The sequence below is a fragment of the Onychomys torridus genome, chromosome 19 (genome assembly GCF_903995425.1).
Source record: "Onychomys torridus chromosome 19, mOncTor1.1, whole genome shotgun sequence".
NCBI lineage: Eukaryota > Metazoa > Chordata > Mammalia > Rodentia > Cricetidae > Onychomys > Onychomys torridus.
The window spans coordinates 58,256,889-58,278,648 of record NC_050461.1 but is presented as its reverse complement, the minus strand read 5'-3'; the positions used below and the strand labels follow the sequence as shown (position 1 = coordinate 58,278,648).

At 50.7% G+C, this 21,760-nt stretch overlaps 1 protein-coding gene across 4 annotated transcripts in view; it reads left to right on the top strand.

Moving 5' to 3' along the window:
* The window catches only part of Pde10a (phosphodiesterase 10A), a 426,835-nt gene that overhangs the window by 242,563 nt on the left and 162,512 nt on the right, over positions 1-21,760 (top strand). Inside the window, exon 1 of one of the 4 annotated variants that reach the window (XM_036168828.1) lies at positions 141-1,417. The exons of the other annotated variants lie outside the window; for them this stretch is intronic. Within the exon in view, the coding sequence (XP_036024721.1) occupies positions 517-1,417 (901 nt within the window). The 5' untranslated portion in view covers positions 141-516. Of the gene's footprint in view, positions 1-140; positions 1,418-21,760 lie in introns of those variants that run through there. 4 annotated transcript variants of the gene reach the window in all.

Sequence of the window (21,760 nt, the reverse complement as noted above, 5' to 3'; positions counted from 1 at the left end):
GTGCCGGGGTGCTGGGGCCGGCCGCGGCGGGGCCGAGTCCCAGCGGACGCGCAACGTGGGCGCGGGCGGTGGCGGCGCGGGGAACGCCTGCTCCGCCAGTGGGCGTTTTCTGCCGCCGCCACCGCCGCCGCCTCCACGGGCAGCGACACTGCGGCGCTTTTCTCCGCTGCTTTGGAGCAGTCGCCGCGGCTCGGGCTTCGGAGCGCGCACAAACCACGCCCCGCCCCGCGGGCAGCGTCCCCGCAGCCCCTCGCCCGGCGGGGAAGGACGAGGATTGTGCGCACCAGCCCGCACCGAGGCGCTGCGACTCGGGACTCGTCCCCAGCCCGGGGTCCTCTTGAATCCCAAAGGAAACATGATGTGAACCCCCAGCTGGCGAAGCACCCAAGACGCGAGCGGCGGACCGGACCGGAGTCTGTGCACGCCGGGGAGGGCTGGTGCTGCGGGGGCGGAGCCCGCCGAGTGCCGGCCGCCGCGCCCTCCCGCCTGCCCCCTTGGAGGCTGGGGAGGAGGGCCATGGCCAGCCCGGAGGAGCGGTTCGCTCCCCGCCCCCAGGCCCCGCTGCCAGCGGCTGGGGACGAGCTCGGTCGCGGCCAAGTCCGTCAGGAACCCCGGCGCGGAGAGGCCAGCGGGTGGAGCGCAGTGGGCCTGAGCTTGGCCCGGGAGCTGCCTGGCTGCGGCCGGGAGGAGCTTGCGGCGCCCCCGCCCCTGTCCCGGTCCCTGTCTCCCGCAGGCCACGCCAGCCCCGCTGGGGGCCCCAGCGCCCTCTCCGCGCTCAGCGCTGGCTGCTGCGGCTGGGTGGCGGCCCGCGCTCCCTCCGCGCTCGCCTTCTCCTCCCCTATCCCCTCCTCCTCCTTTTCATCTTCCTGGTACTTCTGGCCGCCGCCCCCCCTGCCCCCTCCCCCTCTCGTCCCCTCCTCATCTGCCTTCCACCTCCCCGTGCGTCTCCCGAGAAGGGAGGGCGCAGCGGCGGCTGGAGGAGGAGGCGGCGGCGGCGATGCTGGCGGAGGAGGAGGAGGAGGAGGACAAGAGGCAGCTCCCTTGAGCGTCCCCCCCGGCAGTAGTCACCGCAGCGGCGGTGGCAGCGGCGGGCGGCGGCGGCTCTTCCTCTCGCCTGCGATCCTAGGCTTGCTGCTCCCAGCCCGTGCCGGGCCCCGGCCACCGCCGCCGCCGCCGCGGCTCCCCCTCCACCCGGGCGCGCGCCGCACAGACTCCCCGGGCTTTCCGGGCGCCGGCGGGGGCTGCCCTGGCCTCGGCCCAGGCTCTGCCGCCGGTGGCCGAACTCCGTGGCGGCCCCGAGGCGCCGCCTTCCCCCTAGCCACCGCCTGGCCGCTGCTCTTCAGCTCCGACATGGAAGATGGACCTTCTAACAATGCGAGTTGCTTCCGAAGGCTGACCGAGTGTTTCCTCAGCCCCAGTAAGTGGTCCGGCTCCACGTTCTCCGCGGCCCGGGTGGTTTCTCTCTTGGTGGGGGTCGAGTCTGGGCCTTGGATCATGGGGTGGAGAGGGAACTGCTGCGGTGGTGGGTGGCCGGCAAGGTGCGTGTGTACCCGGCCGAGATCGGCCAGTGGGCCCCAGGAAGCTGGTGGCACCTCCGTGGCGTTTGGGACCGCCGGTCAGCGTAGGGACACTGGGCTTTCCCAAGCCCCTAGTGCGCTCAGAGGAAGGGTGACCCGGAGGGTGTAGGGAGCCAGACATTTAGAAACTAACCTGCTTCCCCAGAGCTGTCCCTGGCCACTTTGACCTGGCCCATTATTTAGACCATTAAGTTTGTCACCGATTATTCCATGATTCTCTCCAGCCTGTGACCACTAGACTGGAGTATAGACGCTTCCTTCCACTGGGGTCCCGGGGATCCAAACCACTGGATTCCTGCAGCTGCGATGGGGGCAGGCAGGGTTCAGGAACCTGAGGCTTGCAAATGTAAAGGGAAGGCTGGGCTCGCGCCTCAGTGTCCACGTTCTGGCGCATGGACCAGTGGTATGGAACTAGATGCGCCCACCCTCATGAAGAGGACGCATACCCCCAGCCCACCTCACACAGATTCTTGGTAGCTGGTGCTGCTTATGTGGGTAAAGAAAGAGGAGGAACAATGGGGCATTAGCATGGAAGAAAGAGGCACCTCTGGTTCACTCCGACCCACGGAACGACAGGACAGTAGCATGACCATTCTGCCTCTCCACTCTCAGGCGCAGGGCTGAAAGCCTGCTGGGACAGGGGCAGCAGAAGGCGTGTCGTGGGGTGGGGGGCAATGACAAGATTGATCAGAGAAGTCAAGCAGAGCTTCCCTGGAAAGAAGGAGGCAGGCAGGAGATGTTGAGGGAAGAGACTCCAGATGCGCAGAGGAAGGAATCGCTGCGGTTGTTGATGGAGGGCGAGCAGGGTGAGGACCAGAACACTGACTGGGTCGGGAGGGGACCAGGTGGGACCGGGTGGGAGAGTATGTGCTGAGAGGGCACATGCGTGGGTAAATGGGAGACTCTGGCATCCGCCGGGGCCCTGAGCGTGGATTTGGTGCTACAGTCCACCGCGTGCGCACCCGAGCCTTTGTCTGCATCTCGCTGGAAAGCCGCGCTTTTAAAGCCTTGCTTTCCCCTTGCAGATTCTGCCAGGTTGCATATTACCTTTCTTGCTACTGCTCCCAGGTACCACTTACTTCTTGACCAGGGCGGACCTCGGTTCTGGAACATGGAATGCCTGGGTTGAGACCCTCCTCAGGACCAGAGCTGGTCTAGGTGCCCGCCCAGGAGCTCTTAGGGTACAGCCACCAGGAGGATGATCATGTTCCCTCCAGGACCCAGTTGACTCCTGTAATCCTTCCTCCCCAGCCCTGGGTCAGTTCATGATGACCACATGGCCCAATGGCCACTCACACATCTGCAGGCAGTGTTCAGCAGAGCTCTGCTTAGAATTGCTTGTTGGCTTGATTGCCTCAAAGGGTGTGGACTCTGCTCCCAGCTGACCTCTAGTTCTGACGCTTCTCTCCCCAGTCCCATCCCATGTATTTGTGACTTACAGAGCACTGTGCTTTGAGCATCTATGTATAAGCTTGTGCTCTTGCCCTTGGATTGTGGTCAGCAGAGATTGACTGCACTCCCCAAAAGGAACTCTGGGGATTGGCCCTGGGTTGGAAGGGTAGGAGAAGGTGGGGTCCATAGACTCTCTTGGCGTTGTTGGAATAAACCTCAGGCCTATGACTAGGCTTGCCCCGGGTCTTTTTCCTGATGTACATTTCATTTTTTTCCTTTACAAAATAAATATCTTTTCTCTTTTGGCAACTGGTGTGTGTGTGTGTGTGTGTGTGTGTGTGTGTGTGTGTGTGTGCGCTTGAGCATGTTCAAGTGCACATTTGTAGGCCACTGTACACTTTTTTTGAGATTAGTGTTTGCATTTGTGTATATCTGAAGATGCTGTCTTTGTCTGGGGACGGGGCTGGCATTATAGTAGAAATTATGGTTCTGGATAAAGATGAGCAACTCCAAAGAGATCTGAATTATCTTGGGTAATAAAGGGCACCCTACCTGAAGGAGGCGGTTTCCAGGGATCTACTCTGTATATGGTTCCAACTAGGAGAAGCCAACCCTGCTATGGCACGCTTACCCTTGTCCCCAAGACAGAAGCACAAGGCCTCTACAGCTTTGTATGGGATGCTACTAGGGTAGTAAGTACTCGGGTACTTGTAGGCAGTCTGTTCTCATAAACCCTTGACTCAGAAGTACAAGAGGAGGTTGATACCCTGAGGGAAGGCTGCTCTCTGCCCCCCTGCCCCTGGCACCACACACTTTTAGGGCTTCTGTTTCTGTCTGCAGCCAAAGGACAGGCCACCTGGGTCTCAATTGCTGAAGTATTTGAAACTTGGCAGTTTTCTGGGGTGTGTGTGTGTGGGGATGAGCCTTTTGGGAAGAGCTTGTGTATTCTCCAAGGATATGAAAATACACAAAGGTGTTCAGATGTGTCCCTGTGGAGTTTGTATCTATTTCTTCTTTCACTTTGATCTCTTTGTGAGCCAAACAGTCACATGCAGGCTGCTGAGCCCAGCTGCTACTTGGATAAGTACACACTGCCATCCTCCTGTCTGAAAGTGAACCCTGCGTGGAGGGGACAATCGCCCCCTTCTCTTCCCGTTTTTCTTCTTCTTTTTGGTTCACCTGATCATATACACAGCAGACACTTGTCTGAAACCAATGCTGTGTGCTAGAGCCCCGCCATAGACAATCCCTTTCACGGAAGCATCTGGAAGCCACAGACCCGTCCTGGGCTAGTAGGCCAGGGTGAGAAGGAACCTCCTAAGTGGGGCTTGGCTCAGTGTGGATGTTCAGTGCAAGTGGTCTCCCTGCTCTTCCCTCTGCATCCACATCATTTCCTGTCCTCTGCTGACCTCTAGACCTCTGCTTCTCCTCCTACTGTTGGGAGAGCTGCCGATTGAGCAGGAAAATCTTGTCCGTGGAGAGACAACAATTGTTCTGGAGCATCCTCACATTTCATTTTGCATGGGGCTTGGGGGTCACACTGAGAGCCCAATGGGAATTGCAGTCAGCTTCCTGTAACAGATGCAGGCTGTCTGTGCTATCTAGTCAGTATTGTGGATGCATAGTGGCATGGCTGGAGGAAGCATTGCCTGGAAAGAGCAGGAGACACACCTGTGGGACATGCAGCTCTAAGGGTGAGACTCTGAAGCCACAAATACCTCCTGCCTGCAAATGTCTCTGTGTGCTGTGTTTTACCAGTGAACTACTATGAAGGACAGCAGGAGCTCCAAGCAAAGGAAAGGGGTTGGGATTGTGGGGGAGGATATAAAGAAAGCAAGGGAAATACGGCCAGAAAAGTTTGTGAATGCAGAGTGCAGATGCCTCCCCACTGTAAACTACTGCGTGTTTCTTGGATATTCCAAACAGCAAGTGTACATTCGCACCACATGCAAGCCTGTCACTTGCCACTCTTACACTGTCTCCTGGGGTGTGAGGACTGCGTGGCTGGCACGAGGATACACTGAGATAAATATGATCCCTGTGAAGGCGAATGCACCGGGCACTGCAGACGACAGCAGACTTCACAGTTAGGGTGTTCTCTTCAGCTCCGCCAAGCTGCTGCTGCAGAGGGGTACCAGGCTTGGGTCTAGACCAGCTACGGCCCCATCCACAGCTTCTCGGTGAGGACCCACATGGTCTACAGTGTAACTGTGTGTGGGATGTAGAGATGGCCCCTCTCCTCTCCCAAAGACATGGCATATAGACACGGGTGCCCCAACAGGTGACCCAAATAGCAAGCTGTGAATTCCTGACTGGCTGGGTGTGGGCAGTGCACGTCATCAGCTATCCGTGGAGGGGTGAGCTGGCTTTTGGCTGGGTCAGCAGTCCAAAGGGCAAAGCTATTTAAACTGGGTGGTGTTATGCTATTTAGATTATTAATATGTAATCCTATGAAATCCTGCTTTTAATTTGAAGCAAACCTATGTGGACAGAGGAATCTCCTGAAGGTTTAAAATGAGAAGAATTAGAATATTAAAAGAGGGGCCTTCTATGTCAAATTGATACATTGGTCTCAGAGGGATTTTTGCACACATAGCGTTTTGCGCCCTAGAACAAAGAAGAGCAGGTTGACTCTCAGGCAGGTTAACCTTGTGTGGGGAACAATTTGCCAATGAGCACAATCGCCTCCCTGCTTATTTTAAAGGTAACCCATACGACTGGGAAGATCCTTCAAGTCTGTCTGCAGGAAACCTCCCAGGGGCACATTATCTAAGGCTGTGGCAAAGGGCAGAGCAGGCACCCATCATTTCTCAGGCCTGTCCTCTACAACTGCCCTGCTTTCACTTCTGAAGACCGGCTTACTTTCTAGAAGGCAGCTGGAGAGGACTGTGGACAGGGACTTGTCTGTGTTCTGATGCTGAGGATCAGACAGTGGTGGACCTGTGAGGAAGGGGCATTATCTGCTTGTGTGGGAAAGTCTGAGGTGCCAGCATCGTGGAGCCGTGTGTAGGGACGAGGTATGGCACCCAAAAGGAACCTGGACGTGCATGGCCTTTTACCCAGAGTTTACACCGAACTCTAGGGGCCCAGCAAATGTGTTCCACAGAATCAGTCCTTACAGGGCCTGCAGCTTCCAGGAGAGGGTGGTATTTTTGCTCCTGTGTCCCCAGCAAGACTGGGAGGAGACTCAGAAGGAGGTGAGACCAGACCCCAGCTTGGAAGACCCAGTGGGTGTTCTATCAGATGCCATGCCCAAGTCTCAAGGGAGCAGAGAAGGGAGTTTGTCCGGCAGAAGCCCAAGGAAAACCTTTTGGGTAAAGATGGCATCTCTAGAAGTCATAGACAGGATCTTAGCCAACTAAGGTGACAGGCTTAAAGGCCTATGCAAAGGCCTCCTTGTAAGGGACAGTCCTCTGAGTTCAGAGACAGATGTGAAGGAAGGCCAGCAGACCTTCCATTGTGCTGGTAGGCCAATAAGACCTCCCATGGTGCTGCTGGAGCAGAGAGGTCTCTGGCAGAGTCCTCAGCAGGGGGGACCTTGTACATGACAACATATGGGGAGGTGGAGGATAGAGGGACAGGTGATATGATGGGTGGCTGTGTAGACATTGGACACTATGGTTCCTGGATTGGAAAGCTGGGGGTGGGTGGGATGGGGTGTATGTTTGGGATGGGAGTCAGTCAGTATGTACCTTTGTAGTTGTAGGTGTCTTGGCTTGGGCGGTACCTGCTCTCTACTGCTCTCTAGTGGTGTAGACAGCAACCACCCAGAGACCAAGCAAAACACACCAAAAAAGGTAGGCAGAGAATTCATACAGAGAGCTGCCCTTGGGCTGTGAAGGTCAGTCTGGAAGGATCTGAGCTGTGCAGTATGGCCAGCCGTGGTGGTGTGCAAAGCAATCAGGAGAAGACCGGCCAGGCGTATGGGCCCTGGGCCAGAGAAGCAGAGTGAAGGCTGTGCTGTTGGAGTTGGAGCTGCAGCCTCCATGTCTGGTATGTGAGGCAACCCACAGGTTGGCCAGGACAGGGCTGTAGACATTGGGGAAAACCGAACATGGTTCTCGGTGCTAGGAGGCCTTGGGAGGGTTGTGAGCCTCTGAGTTCTCTGATTCATGTTCTGGAGGCTTATCTGACTGTAATTGGGGAAATGAATCTTGGGGCTGTTGGGGAAGGGAGTGTGCAGAGGCTGTTGAATTATGGGGATGACGGTGGGAGTGAAATGTAATGGAGGGCCCATGAGGTGTTTGGAGACACTGAGGGGCCTGCACACCTGTTGGGGCAGGGGAAGAGTAGAGAATGCATGCCTGGGGTTCTGGTTACTGGGGAGGGGCTCCACAGGGGGGAGTGAGCAGGTGCAGGCGCAGGCAGGCTTGGTGGGTTTGGCAGTAGTGAGTCTGAGATGCTCAAGGTGTAGAAGATGCTAAAAATCCGCGTAGACAAAGTCTTGGCTGGAGAATAAGGAAAGAGGCATGGCATGTGATGTCCTCATGGGGAGGCAGTCTCTGAATGCTCTGTGTGAATCTGGAAGTTCTGAGACAGTCAGATAGCTGTGATTGCCAAGGGGGTCTCAGTGCAACATCGGTCCTCCACTGAAGACTGAGGAATGAGAGGATGGTCCTGGCCTGAAGTGGATTAGACATAAAGATTGTGGTCCCGTAGGACTGAGGGCAGGAGCTGAAGGTTCGTTGGAGAGTGGATCTCTAGAGCGAGTAGTGGGAGTGAGCGTCAGGCATGATGGGAGCAGAGCATGGTAGAGTGCACCAGATGGGAATGGTCTGAGCACCGGGAGGTGACATGGGACAGACACATCATGGAATTCAGAGAGGAGCCTCGGAGATCAAGTAAGATCCAGTGGCCGGCATGTCCATGGGGTCCTTGATGAGGAGATCTGTGGAGTAAGGGTACCCCATGGCTGTGACTGATGGAGAGCTATGACTTCATCCCACAGATACTTGAGAATGTTTGTCTACTGAAGTAATGGAGTCTGAAGAACTAGGCAAATGAACAAACAGCTCTGTAGGGGACCTAGGATGAGATGAGGCATGGTGACTGAGGATGCTGAGTCCCAAAGGGAGATGTTTTCTGTAGCGGGAACTTTGGGGACCATGTGTTTGCTGCTATCTCACATTGGGAAGGTACGAAATGCTTTCTCAGATGCCAGCGTCCCATTACTCCAATTGTCCAGCATTTTGGCCCTTTGGAGCAAGCTAGACAGGAGGCCAAGGCCTGAGAAAGCTTTTAGGGAACAGAGAGAATGAAGAGAAAGTCAGGGGCGTGGAAGGTCTCCTGGGTGCTTGGGAGGGGCACTTAGTAACTGGCAATTAGATGGGTGTGGGGGAGTGACCGGGGACATTTGAGAGTAAAGAATAACTTAGGCGGACATCTGCTGGGGGGCGAGAAGAGTGACATGGTCAAGGGGCAGGCCAGAGCAAAGGATTCAAGATCATACAGAGCTAGGAAGGCTGCGCGTTGTGCCTTTCACAAGCGTCCCAATGAGAAGCGACTCACAGGGTGACATCTGAATGTAGTCTTGGAAGAGGAAGAATTTGAGAGCTGTAGAGGTGAACAAGGGGAAGATTCCAGAAAGAACAAGGATGTATGTGAGCAGCACGCTCCAAGGCGGAGATAGGAGGCCAGGATTGAGGGTGTGTAGGGTGGGCACCACAGCAGCGGGGCTGTGTGCAGAGGGAGGCGCACAGAGCAGAGTGGTGGATCAACTGTGGAAGCAAAGGTCCAGGGTTCAGGTTAAGGGAGGGGTAGGTGAGTATGGTGCGGTTAGACAATGTGATAATCAAATACTGAGTGCCAACTGGGGGCCATTATAGTCCTGACGACAGCAGTCAGGTGTCAAGGAAGACCTGCTCCTTCCTTTCACAGAGTCCTCATCTTGAGGAACCTGGATACAGGGTAGTGATGATGCGTCTTACTGAGTGCCATGGGAGAAGTGGACACTGCCCCTCCTTGCCCTCTCTACCACATCTCTTACCTCCTACAGTGTGCCTCGCGTAGTGTACCGTCTACAGATAAATAGATGGGGAGCTTAGATGCTGTGTCAAGTCCTTCTCTCTTCCAGGGGACCCCGTCTGTGCCGGCAGCTGCCTGTCTAGGTCTCTGGTCCTTCCCAGGTCTGTTCAGACCCTCTCCTCTCTGTTTCTGTCTGTCCTGCTGCCCTCTTAGTCTTTGTCTGTCTCTAGGGCAGGGCAAATGCTTCATTCATAGACTCTTTGAATGCCCTCCCAGGACACCTCCAAGCAGTTTCCTGAAGGAACAAGGGAGGGTGTTTGAGTGGGAGAAGCTGAGTAAAATGGCCCTTTAACAGTGCTAGTTTTCCTAAAAGGGAAGAAACAATGAAAGAGTGTGGCTACAGAGCTTTGCAGAGTTTGCGCGACTCCAAACTTTATTTTATTCAATTTTTGTTCCATGTAATCCAAATACACTCTTTGGCACCAGTGGCCAGGCGTTTGCGTCACTACGAACACAATACTTGACATGCAGTGAGGTCAGTGGGGAACAGGCAGCCCGAGTCCAAAGGAAGGAGTGAGTTGCGTGTTCCACATTTGGGTAGACTCGCTTCCCTGGGTTGGGCTAAGAGCCTCTGTTACTTTGATGAAAACATTTTCTGCAAGGCCGAGACGGAGTGTTGCATGGGAAGAGCTGAAACAATGCCACATGTTTGGAGATGATGAATTATTTATCAAAATACAAGCAGATTTGGACTTTTTAGACTTGGCGAGTTCCGTGAGAGGAGAATTTCTGCACGGAGAGCATTTTTCTTTGAGGAGAAAGAAAGGAGGTGACTGGCAGGTAGGAGTGCAGCCTTGTGCAGAGCAGTGCAGTGCATACGATTTATGTGACTTTTGTATGGGAAGGCAGCCAGGGTCTGGCTTTGTAGCCTAGGCTGGCTTTGAACACATGAAGATCACATCTTCCTCAGCCTTTCCAGCAATGGGGTTGCAGATGCCACCACCACAACAGCTTCTGTGCTTCTTGTCATAACCTGGTTTGTTTCCAGAAGAAGGTCAAATGGTGTCTCAGAGGTCCCTTGCTATGGTTCCCAGACACTGTAATGGTGTCTTTTACATGTGTTCTATGGGTCGCATATATTTTCAGATTTTCTCTGTGACCCCAGATCAGAAGTTTGCTTAAGAAAACATTCTTGTCTAGTCAGTCACCGTGTCTTTTGGGGTAATATTCCTGTTCCTTGTGATTAACCGTATCATCTATTTTTTAAGGCCGATTAAAGAGTTGGTTATAAAGGCTCATAGTGATTAGAACAGCATGCTGCTGGCCCCAGACAGACAGATGAGCCAGAACAGCAGACCTAGAGATAGGCAGGCACACAGGATTTTGTGTACATCCCACCTCTCGTGGTAGAAGAAAGGGTAGATGGCTGAAGAGATGAGCTGGGGACAAGATGGTATTGGAGCAGAAGAAAATGAAGTTGTCTCATACACTGTATGCCCAGATTAAATTCCACATGGAGAATATATTTAATAGCAAAAAGAAGAAACTGTAAAAAAAAAAAATAACAAATTAATGAAATACCACGAGGAAATCCTTTCTGACTTCAGATTAAGAAGGAGCATTTTAAATGTGGCTCAAAGTCCATCAGTAATCAAAGGAAACTCTGACTGAACAAGAAGACAAGAGAAATCCCTTTTGTATGGCTCTGGACAGGAACCCTGAGGGAGTGAGTGGCTAAGTGCCTTCCCACTTTGAGTGGCTGTCAAAGCCAGAGCCAATGGCCTGTCCTCTAATACAAGGTGTTCTCAGAAGTGGTTAAGGAAAACCAGTCCAGGGGTGTGAGCAAAGAGCATGGAAAAAGAGAAGAAATGAGTGGCTCCTTGGAGACAAACACCCTGCCTGCCCTCCGAAAACAGTGTCCTGCTTCATCGTGAGGATAAACGTACTTTCAAACAATGCTGGCTGCCATTCCCATCGGCTGGCAAAAGGTAAGATGCTGTATAGCTTTATAGCACACCATCGGTGGCTGTGTGCGGCAAACATTCTCACAGTTTCCTGAGGGGAGTATTAATTGGTACCAACCTTTGAAGAGGGCTATTTGTCAGTATTGATCAGTATTAAAAATGTATGTAACAGTGAACCAATAAATTGTTCACCTGGGACATTCTCGTTAAGATGCTCTTCTGAGCCATGGTAAGACTTCCGCCGTAGTGTGAACACAGCGCGGGGTGGGGCCCTGGCAGAGTGTCCACTTGGAGGGTCCTCTGACATGGTTTTTATAGAAGTGACATTGAATACATTGAGACATAAACAAACATACAAAACATCACCGCCACCAAATAATGAGTCCAGGACATCAGCATCTACACACATGCACCCTCAGGCACACTTAATATTAGAAAGGACAATAAAAATACAGCTTCCCATTTGCCTCTGATCTCACAAGGAAATTTAGTTGACCTTACTGGGCAGTGTGGGGTGTCAGAAGGGAGAAGCGGGCTTTGCATAGATGGGGACTGAGTCAAAGGGAGATTTCACTGGGTACTGCTTTCTCTTCCGGTTTTATTACCCATTGGGAAGTCACACTGGAGAATAATGGAGAAGGTGCTGAAATGCTGTGTGATGGACCTGGAGGGGCTGGCGGTTGCTGAGGTTTTTCTTTGCTGTTTTTTTCTTACCGTCTTTCTGACGTCAGGCTTTTGTGTATCAGCTCCTGAAATCTCTTCAATTGCTTTCTGTCTTCTCGAAATGTCAAGCTATGAATATTTTAAAAAGAAAAAAAGAACCAACAACACACAGATCAACACCCTCCCCTGTTGTGAATCAGCCCTTTTCTGTGTCACATTTGGATCTGAACACCAAAGCACGTACTTCTGCTCCGATGTATTTCTCACTGGTAGAGCCCTTGGCTTTGGACTTGAGGTGTCAAGTATTGCTTAGATGTTTGGAGGGTTGCCCAGTCGACGGGCTAAGCGGGTAGAAGCCACAGTGTTTGGAAAGTCTTCTTTGTGGGACTGGGAGCTCTGCATGTCGGCGCTTCTCGAGTGGGCGAAATGTGGACTCAAGTGATTTTGGCAAATAACGATACCTCTGAATGGGGTCCTGTTTGTCATCAACCACTGTGCTGTGACTGCAACCTGGGGACATGCACAGGGCAGGGGCAGAGGGCACTTGTGCCTACAACTCTCCTTGGCCTGCACTGTGCTGAGTGGCAGCGGCTGAGCGCTCTCCCCAGCGGTTAGCCGTCTACATGAGACCTTGAGAGCTCTTCCAGGCTGGGATGGACATGACCAGCCCTTGCTGGGGCCATGTGCAGAGGCCTTAGTTATCTGCATCCTCATGCCTAGCCTCCTTCCTGCTCTTATCTCAGGCTTCAGCTGTAGAGTTGTTCCTCTAAGTAAGTGGGATTCTTTCCTCCCCCCAACTCTAACCCTGATCTGGATGACAGCCTACTCATTCTCCTGTGTCCTGCCTGTAATGTTGACATTTTTCTTGTCTTATCACTTAATATTATTTCCTTCTAGTCCACCCATTGGTTTTATTTTAGCCGCCACTTCCTTCCTAGTTACTGGGTTTTGTGAGAAACTTTTTTTTTTTTCCTAATGTCAACCTACTACAACCCCTGCAAGCCTCTCCTGTGGGTGGTATGCTCCTCCCCCGGTGTGTGCAGGTCGTCTGCACCCTTTGACCTTTGAGGGCAGGAACCTGAGTGTCTCCAGGCATGTCTTCTCTCTGAGGAGTATTTCTGAAAAGTCCGCTCACAGCTCTTTTCAGAGGTGTGGGAACCTGGCCCTTCCTCTCCTCAGGCCACTGTGAGTCTCTCAGGGAAGGCCTCTGTCTAGAAGTTGCTCCTAATGAATGGCATTAGTACTCTGCCTTAATTTGCCTCTCACAGATCTCACTGTTTGAGAGTTTGGGCACCTTCTGTGTGTGTAACAGGTCTGTTCTTTTTGTCATAGGGCTGTCATTGGGAAATCTGTCCTTTGTTGTTGTTTTTTCTAATTTATTTTTGAGTTTTCTTTTTGTTTTATGTTGGTCTGTTTTTAAATTTCTCATACCTAAATTTTTGAGATTCAAAACCGTTCTGACTTCTTAGGTCTGGACCCCAGTGTGGCCGAAGTGCCATTTGTCACTTCTTTCCTTCATTCCTCTCTTCCCTCTTGAGGGACAGGGTTGGTCTTGGTCAGACCTCAGGCCTGGGGCTGACAACCTCTCAGTGTTGAGAAGTTGCAGGTGTCTGTGTGTTGCTCGCCATCAGCCATCAGTCAGGTGCTGGAGCCCAGCACTCAGGACACCTGTGGTGATGACTTGTTTGCTCAGCTTTGGAAGACAAGGGGGGACCATGCTTCCAGAGGAAAGCCAGAGCGAGTGAGCTGTTGTCATTTCCTGGGTCCCTTCCCCAAATGGTGGCATGGCAGTGTAGGTGACATCCAAGCAGAGAGAGCCTGGTCAGGAAGAGAGGAGCTGCCTGCCTGAGGTCGGAGGTCTCCGCTCTGCCTGGAAGGTCTTCCTGTGCTCGCAGGAAGTGAAGGCTTCTGGAAGCAGTGGGAGCAGGAAAGGCAGGACTTGTCCAGCAAACTCCACTTTCTTGGCAAGAAATGAAAGGAAAATGTGTTCAAAATAAAAGGGAAGAATTTTTAGAAAGAGAAAGAACTAAAAAAAAAAAAAAAAGAACAAAAATAAAAAGCAATTGTCACTAGAATGCTTCCATTTAGGGCAAGCTATTTGGAGAGGCTGTGGTAGGCATCTCCTCCTCCCCCCATTTGTGGAGACACTGCCTCTCCAGCAGGCCCTGTCTCTGCCCTGTCCCAGCTCTGAATGCCTCCAGTTGACTTAGCCCAGACCGGGAACATCTTTGGGGCCTCTCACTGTGTGGTCAGTGGAAGGCCAGGGGACTGGCTCAGGTGGGACAGGCCTGGTGCAGACAGGGCACACCCACATTGCTCCACCTTTCTCAGGAGGTAGGCAGCGGCAGGACTCCGTGCTTGGCTTGTAGAAGTTCCCGCTCATAAGGGGCTCTGGACTGGAGGACTTAGGGCCTGTTAGTCTTTCTCCTGTCCTTGTGTCTTCACTCCCCCCCCTCACTCCCCCCCTACCCACCACCCCCCGCCTTTATAACTTAAGCTCTAACTTGAAAAGTGACGATGTGCAATTGGGTCCTTGAGGACTCGATTTTGAACAGGCTGCATTTTGAACTCCCCGAAGAACGTTCTGTATCTAGTTTGCATGTGTTAGAATGAAGCTGTCAATAAACTGCATTAATTTAAGACTGCAAATGATTGGGGGTTGCACTTTTTTCTTTTGCAATTGTTTAGAATCCTTTAGTTCTATAGAATGGACATGTATTCTTCTTAAGAAACCACTGACTGGTTCCTGCCTCAAAAAATTGTGTATTGGTGCTAACCATCACTGCCCTAGCTGTCTTTCCCCTGTGCTCTGGTGTGTGTGTGTGTGTGTGTGTGTGTGTGCCCTGTGCAGATACAGTCATCTATTCTGGGAGTTGAGCTGTCTCCCTGGATGACTGAGTGCCCCCAGGGACAGCTTGCCCAATGGGTCCTGGATGCAGGGGTTTCAGGAAGCATCTGCAGGACACATCTGTGTGGAAGGAGAATTTGCCTCCAGTCTCCCCTCTTTCATCTCCCAGAGCTCCTCGTTGTGGATCTGTGAAGTAGATGTTCAGTAAGTGTAGGCTTTCTTCAGTGCCTTCTCTGCCAAAGAGGAGATTCACAGGCGAGTTTTTTTGTTTGAGACAGGGCCTCACAATATAACTCTATTGTCCTGGAACTCACTATGTAGACCAGGCTGGCTTCGAACTCTCACAGAGATCCTCCTGCCTCTGCCTCCTGAGTTCTAGGGCTAAAGGGGTGTACCACCATGACCCGAGCAGACTTGTTTTTTAGTGGAACTACTTTGGAATTCTGCATGGAGCATAGGAATGTTCTATTTGTAATATTTCATTTTGACTTCATACTGAGTGAGAGTGTTTAACATAAAAAGAGAGGGTGAGGAAGCAGAGCATTCCCAGAAATCCTTAGGGTATGGCTTTTGCTTTCAAAAGAGGCCCTGACTTCACTTCATGAAAGTCCTCCAGTGACATCATTGTGGGGTGGGGCCAGAGCTTCACCGAGGTCTGTCTTCCCTCCCATCCTGGGCTGTGTGGAACTGGCCCTGCTCTGTGCCAGTCTGGCCCATTTTCCTGAGAAGACCCGACATGGTCCTATTTTGGGTTGTGACCTACTGTGGATCATGCAGGGTGCTTTGGCCTCTCTCTATTGTTGCTTCCTCTCTTACTTACATAAGGATGCTTGCTGCTGTCCCCCAGTGGGAGAAGCCAGGAGGCTATCTGCAGGCAGGCTCCGAAGTTGGGTTGGTGACATCAGAAACCGGCTGTAGTAAGCAAACCTTTTGGAACCGCTCAGCCAGCCTCTGGTTCAGTTCTAGTTCTGGTGGTGTCCGAATTACCCCAGATTCACTGAGGAAAATTCCTCAAAGTCAGAGCTGTGGTTAAGGCCAGGCCTTCTCATTAGGGAGGTGACCCATGGGCGGCCTGGAGGGAAGGACAAATGCAACCTCAGGCTGGCAAGAGCGGCTGCTGGTGTCTCCTGTGTGAGAGACATGGGTTCCAGGAGCCCTACCCCACATGCTTGAGGGAGGCAGCACCTGAATTTGGCCCCCAAATACTCTTGCTGGAGGCCCAGTGATGCTCCTGGCCTAGCCGGGGACACCGGGCAGAAAGCAGAGGCCAGGGGTGTACCCGAGGCACAGCTCAGACTCCTTCAGGTGAGTCTGTCATGACAGGGACAGGTCACCACTGCCGAGCCAGACACAGGTGGGCTGAGGAGGTGAGCTTGTGAGTGCCAGAGTATATATATATATTCATTTTGAGGAAGGCACCCTTCTCCCTTGGAACTTCAGGAAGCTATTGATCTTCTATGCATACTCCTGTTAACCACCACACAGCCACCTTCTCGTACGCAGACTCCACAGCCAGCCAGGGTGACCTCTTGATCTTTTGCTCTGGTGGGCACGGCACTTTGTTTCCACCCAAGTCAGCTTCCCTTGGAGCCCGAAGGACACTTTTTAGAAGATGAGAATGTTGAGATTTTTACCTAAATCTGTGTCACTGATTTTCATGTTTCTAAGAATTATGCCCAGAATCACCTTGCAGAGACAAATCAGAGGCAGGTATAATAAAAACAAATGTGCCTGTTCTTGAACCATCGGACCCATGTGGAATTTACCTTAAGCAGGATACTTGCATTTGGAAAGTGGTGCCAGGATGGTTGCCCGTTCGAGGCCAGCCTGGTCTACCTAATGAGTTCAAGACCAGACCCAGAGCTGTGAGACACAGGCCCCAAACCAAACAACAACAACAAAGCAAAAGAAAAAAAAATAACAGGAGAATACTTTAAATGCTTCATGTGAGGTAGATCTGGCTCAGAGACAGGACACAGCATCATCCTCTTGCTGAAACTGACATTCCTATTTGGAGGTTGATGACATCCTTAGAATGAATGGCTGACTTGTCAAGAAGTCTGTATGACATCCTTGTTCTTTTGATCCTGAATAGTTTCTATTTGCACTAGGGATGATTCTAGAAGTGCAGCATCAATCACTTGTTATTCAGGCCTGCCAGCCAAGTCTCAGCAGACCTAACTCATGAGTACATGACCTATGTCCCTGGTCCATCACCATCAAGGCATGGTTCAGTAACCAAACTGGAGAGTGATGGTGTGAAGGGGCAGAGCCTGGGAAAGCAGCATTAGCCTCCCCACAGAAGCCAAGAGAAAGACTGAGTTCACTCAGATCCAAGTTCTCTGGGATCTCAGGACAAGGAAAGTCTCAGTGGTAACACCCAGAACTCTGCAGACAAGTCGATGTTTCTGCCTTCTGTCATCAGGGAAACTTTGTTCTTCATAGTGAACTTTTCCCAGATGACAACAGTGTCTGTTTATAGGATGTCATGTGCTGATTGACATATACACCTGGGGTGATTAAATCAAGCTAAATTTTTCTGTCCCCTCATGTCCACATAAAAATCTACTTACAAACTTTGCAATAGACACTATTAACAACTGTGGTGAGGAAGACATTCTTCCTGCTTCATGAAAACTTTGAACACTGCACACTACTTCCTTTTCCCTCTGCCCACAGCCTCATCTGGCCTCAGGAACCTGCCTCCCCACTGCCTTATAATGGTGACTTTCTAGATTTCATGTATAAGTGCCACTGTATAGTGGCTGTCATCTTGCTTGACTTATTTCATGTCTCCTCTCCATTTCACGACTGACCCTCTCTTAGTCCCAGAAGACAAGTCTTTTCAATCTAGAACCTTACCATATGGTTCTTTTTCTAGAGTGTTGAAACTTCTGGGGCACTGAGCAGTGGTGCAGTCATCAGGTTCTGACCCTGAGGGAGAATCAGGGAGATAAGGAACAGCAAGGGGAGGGGAGAATTCTGAGAATGTGGGGGGACTTTATTCACCAAGCCAACCAACTCATGGCAAGTCTCCTGTCTTCACCTCCCCTACCTTTCTATGTGTCCATCTGTCCATCCATCCCTGTCTCTGCCTGTCAACTTTTCAATCCTAGAATTATAATCTAGAAGTGAGACATTGTCGCAGGGTTGGAATGTGTATTTAAATTCCGAAATTATGCTTTCAGTTCTGATTCAGCTGTTTGACTTAACATTGAAGATTGGCTTTCCAAGAAGACTTGCAGTCGAGAGATTCCATAAATGGGATGAACTGCTCTTCAGCTCCATCTTTGCTGTGAAAACATGTGGGAACATACATCATTCCCAACCATTCAAGCCTGTGATAAAAATTTCTTATGTCAGCTGAAAAATGTGTGCTAGGGTACTGATGCATTTGGAAGCAGGCTGCGGTGGAGCACATACGCAAAAGGAGCCTTTGACCTGTGTGTACAAGCTGATTAGGTAAACTACCTGGACTGGAAAACATTCTTCCACCTGTGATTGTCTGAATGGCCCCAGGCCCAGGCAGAAATGTCTGGCAGGTGTAAAGATGGCGTTCTTTGAAGTTTGGTTGTGAAGCCCATCAGGGTACTGGAGGCCTGAGGATGTCTCAGCCGTGAATGTGTTGTCTTGGCACTGGGTGGTCCTGGGAGATTGGGCCCATCACAGCACCTGAGGAGCACCACCCCTCCAGCATCTCTGTCTGTCATGCTTTATTGATTAGCATTTCCATGTTTATGTGGCTGTTGCTTCTGTAGAATTCCAAATGCTGTGATTGTTGGGAACACCTATGTGCCCACATGGTGGAGAGCAGTCAGTGCCCATGACCTCAGAAAGCCTGCAGTCTGGATGGGACTCTTGAGACTAGAGTAGCCTGGGGCATCTGAGGAAAGACGAGGATAGGGAGGGCCGAATTCATAGTCTGGAATGGGGTTGTGATAGAGGAAGTGTTTGGATGGGAGTTGCTGCCTGGCCAAGGAGGACACCTAGGTGAGGTAGGTGACAGTGAGGAGGCATGGAACCTGCCTTCCAGAGTCAGAGCAGCAAGCTCTTGTCCCCACAAAGCAAGCATGCGGGACACAGATGCTAATGGTGACAGAGGAGGCTGTGGTCCAAGGCAGGCCGGAAGCTCCTTTATCTTATGACAGTGGAAAGAGGGTGGTTCCTGAATCAGATGGGAGCCCATGCCTCAGCCTTTTCACCACACAGACCGGGCTTTTCCAGGACGCTGGAGGGCTCCAGTCCTGTTTACTGCTACAGTTAATAAGCTGAGAGTCCAGGGCACTTTTATTAATCTGCCCTGGGACTTTTGAAGTTTTTCACAGTGACAGTGCCTATGATACAGTCTAGAGATGATACAGTCTAGGGGTCTCAATTGGCTCCGTTTTCTCTGCCTGTTAAGGAATGAAAAGGCAGGACCAATGTGAAGTGTAACAGGTAAGAGCAGACAGATCTCAAGCAAACAGAATCAGCAGCTGAAGGAAGGTGTTTATTGGGCGTGAGGAAACATGGACACAGCAGACAGACATACAGAGAAAAAGACCCTCAGCCAAGCAGGGGTGGGACTTAGAGAGCTGAAAAAAATCCAGTCTCTTCTGGAGGCCCAGTGGTGGGTGTGTAGCTTGGCGTGGTGGGGGTGTGATGGGGGCGTGGTGGGTCGGGGTGGAGGTGAGAAGGTTAAAACCTCTGAAGAGTCTTCCTCCCCTACTTATGGTTGGTCTTATTGAAAACAAGTGTTCTTGGCCCACAACTGTTGTTGTGCAACCTATCCTAATAAGGCGAATCTGTTGAGCCAGTCCATCAGCAGGGGGCTAGCCAGCCACCTTTATTACCCAGCCATGGCCTCTCTCCCTGTCTGCCTACCAGAAAAGCAAATTTCCACATTTACAGACTAAGAGTAGTTAGGTATGTTGATTTAATAAACATTTTCTGGATAAATATGTATTGGTTTTATTTAGGAGTCTGTAACTCCTGGTCTCTCACCTCCTTGCAGCTCTTAGATGTGCTAGAGAGTCAACTCTCTTGCCTGGATCGGCTGGAAAGGTTGTTAGTGAGCCTGGACTGTGGGAGAGAACTGAGGGCCTGGCATGGTACCAGTGTCTGATGTGTGCAATAACTCCTACATTAGTGATATCAGTCCTATATGTGATGTGCATTCTAAGAGTGGTGAGGACATTTCCCCACAGACACAGTCGAGGACAAAAGGTCAAAGAACACAAAGACACGATACGAAGCACAGTGCACCTTGTATTACCCTCTGCTCGGCATACAAACTGTCTCAATGAGTAATCTTTACAAACAAGTCTGAGAAGTACTCACTGCATCTGTATTTAAGTCCAAATCTTTACAAGAGCATTGCAAGTGATGTCAGCACTTTCTTTGACACTCGGTGTCTCGATGCAGCTGTAGATTCAGCCCTGCTCCAGGGAATGTCTAGGAGGAAGGAGGGGGTGTACACCAGGGCAGCTGTGAACAGTGGTGAGGACGGGACATTACCTAAGAGCACAGCTGCGGTGTCTTTACATAGTCCTGAGTTAAGAGCTTGAGCACAGCTGGCTTGTCTTTACGTAGTTGTGAGCTAAGAGATTGGCTGGATGTTTTGCCTAGTTTCTTTTAAGTGAAAGTATTAACTGTCTTCTGTTTAGGATATACCTGAGTAAGCCTTTAAAATGTGCTAATCTTTTTGGTTAAAGACATGAAATTTCTACATTGACAGACCAAGAATAGGCAGGTATGTTTATTTAATATGTATTTGTTGGATACGAAGAGGTATTAAGGGGCCAGAGAGGTATCTCAGTGGTTAGGGATACTGCTCTTGCGAAGGTCAGCAGCTAGATTCCTAGCACCTATATCACAACCATTTGTACCTTCAGCCTGGAAGGAGGAAGGGGTGTGGAGAAGAGGTCCAATGCTTCTGATTCAGTATGTACCTGCACTTGTGCACAAACCTATACACATACACATAATTTAAAAAAAAATGAGTAAAGACAGAGATACATGTTAAAATACTTAGGGGGTAAGGAATCATTAAAAACCGTTCTTACTTAGATTTAGTGATGGGAGAGAGGTGTGGAGGCTCAGTGCTCCACCTAAAATGGCAGTGCACAAACAGAAACATGTAATTTTTAAAAAGATTTAAAAATTAATAGTGAACAAAAATCATCAGCATATTTTTTGCTTCCTAAAAATTTCTGCATCTGGAAATCTCATAATAATTAAGCCTGTATTTTTTGTCCTCTAACGGAAGGGTAGCATGTATGAGGGAAATGTTGCTTCCTTGCCGTGACATGGATTGCTTTTCACAAGTCTCTCCCAGCTTATTGGGTGCTGCAGGTGAGAACTGCCCAGGAACGACCTCTGGTAAAGATCAAATGAAGTCCGAGTTTCTGACATTTAGGCTAAGGCAGTGTATGGGAAAGTCCCAAGTCTGCAAGTGGGTAGACTACAGAACCCTAAATATCACAGTGCGTGGATCGGAGCTTGAGACAGGCAGCTCGAACATCCAATAGTTTGAAGATGGTTTCCTCTGCCACGGGTCGTGTGATGCCAGGCCAACCACTCATTTCCGGCGACTTTTGTCTTTCACCTCTCCCTGCTGCCCCTCTCCAGTTTTGATTGGAATAAAGATAAAATAGTGGGTGTGGAAGTACTTTGTAAACTATACACTTTAGCCCAAATATGATGCCCTGTAGGGCTCTGCTGCAAAATCTGGGGGACAGAGAACATGAGGGTTAATAACTGACCTTATGTAATGTTCCTGGGGCAACCCTCATGCTTTGGGCGGAGCCCAGCCCCTGTGGTGCAAAAGCTAATTTGTCACATTTACTTGAATATTCTATTTTAGATTGCTAGGTAGGCAACTCAATACATACCTTATTATGCGATGTGGGTGTTGTGTGGGCAACGTAACCTTGGGATGACGAACTTAACTTTTTATCAGTTTTGACTAGTATGCACTTAAATGATGAAGTTTAAGGTTTCATACTATATGCTTTAAACAGTTTTAATTCCTTCGCATTTGTTTGTGCAGCGTTACCAGCGTTAGACTGAGTGTTCTCTCAGAAGACGGGGCAGGGAAGATGCTCTGAGCATAGGGGGTCCAGTGCCTGCTTCTCTCCCCTCAAAATTGAGCACAGTGTCAAGAGCTAGTTAGGAAGTTAATACTTTTCTTCCAAGTCCTGTGCAGCTCCTCCCTCTCCTTCCCTCCTTGTCCCCCTTCACGGTTAAGAGGATTTGGCTTTTATTTGCATTCAGCTCGGATCCCTCCTGTGCTTGGTGTACTCCGTTGTACAGTCAAAGAGGAGAAGAAAGGGTTAAAATGCTTTCTGAGCAGTAGGTCAAGATCTTTCCCA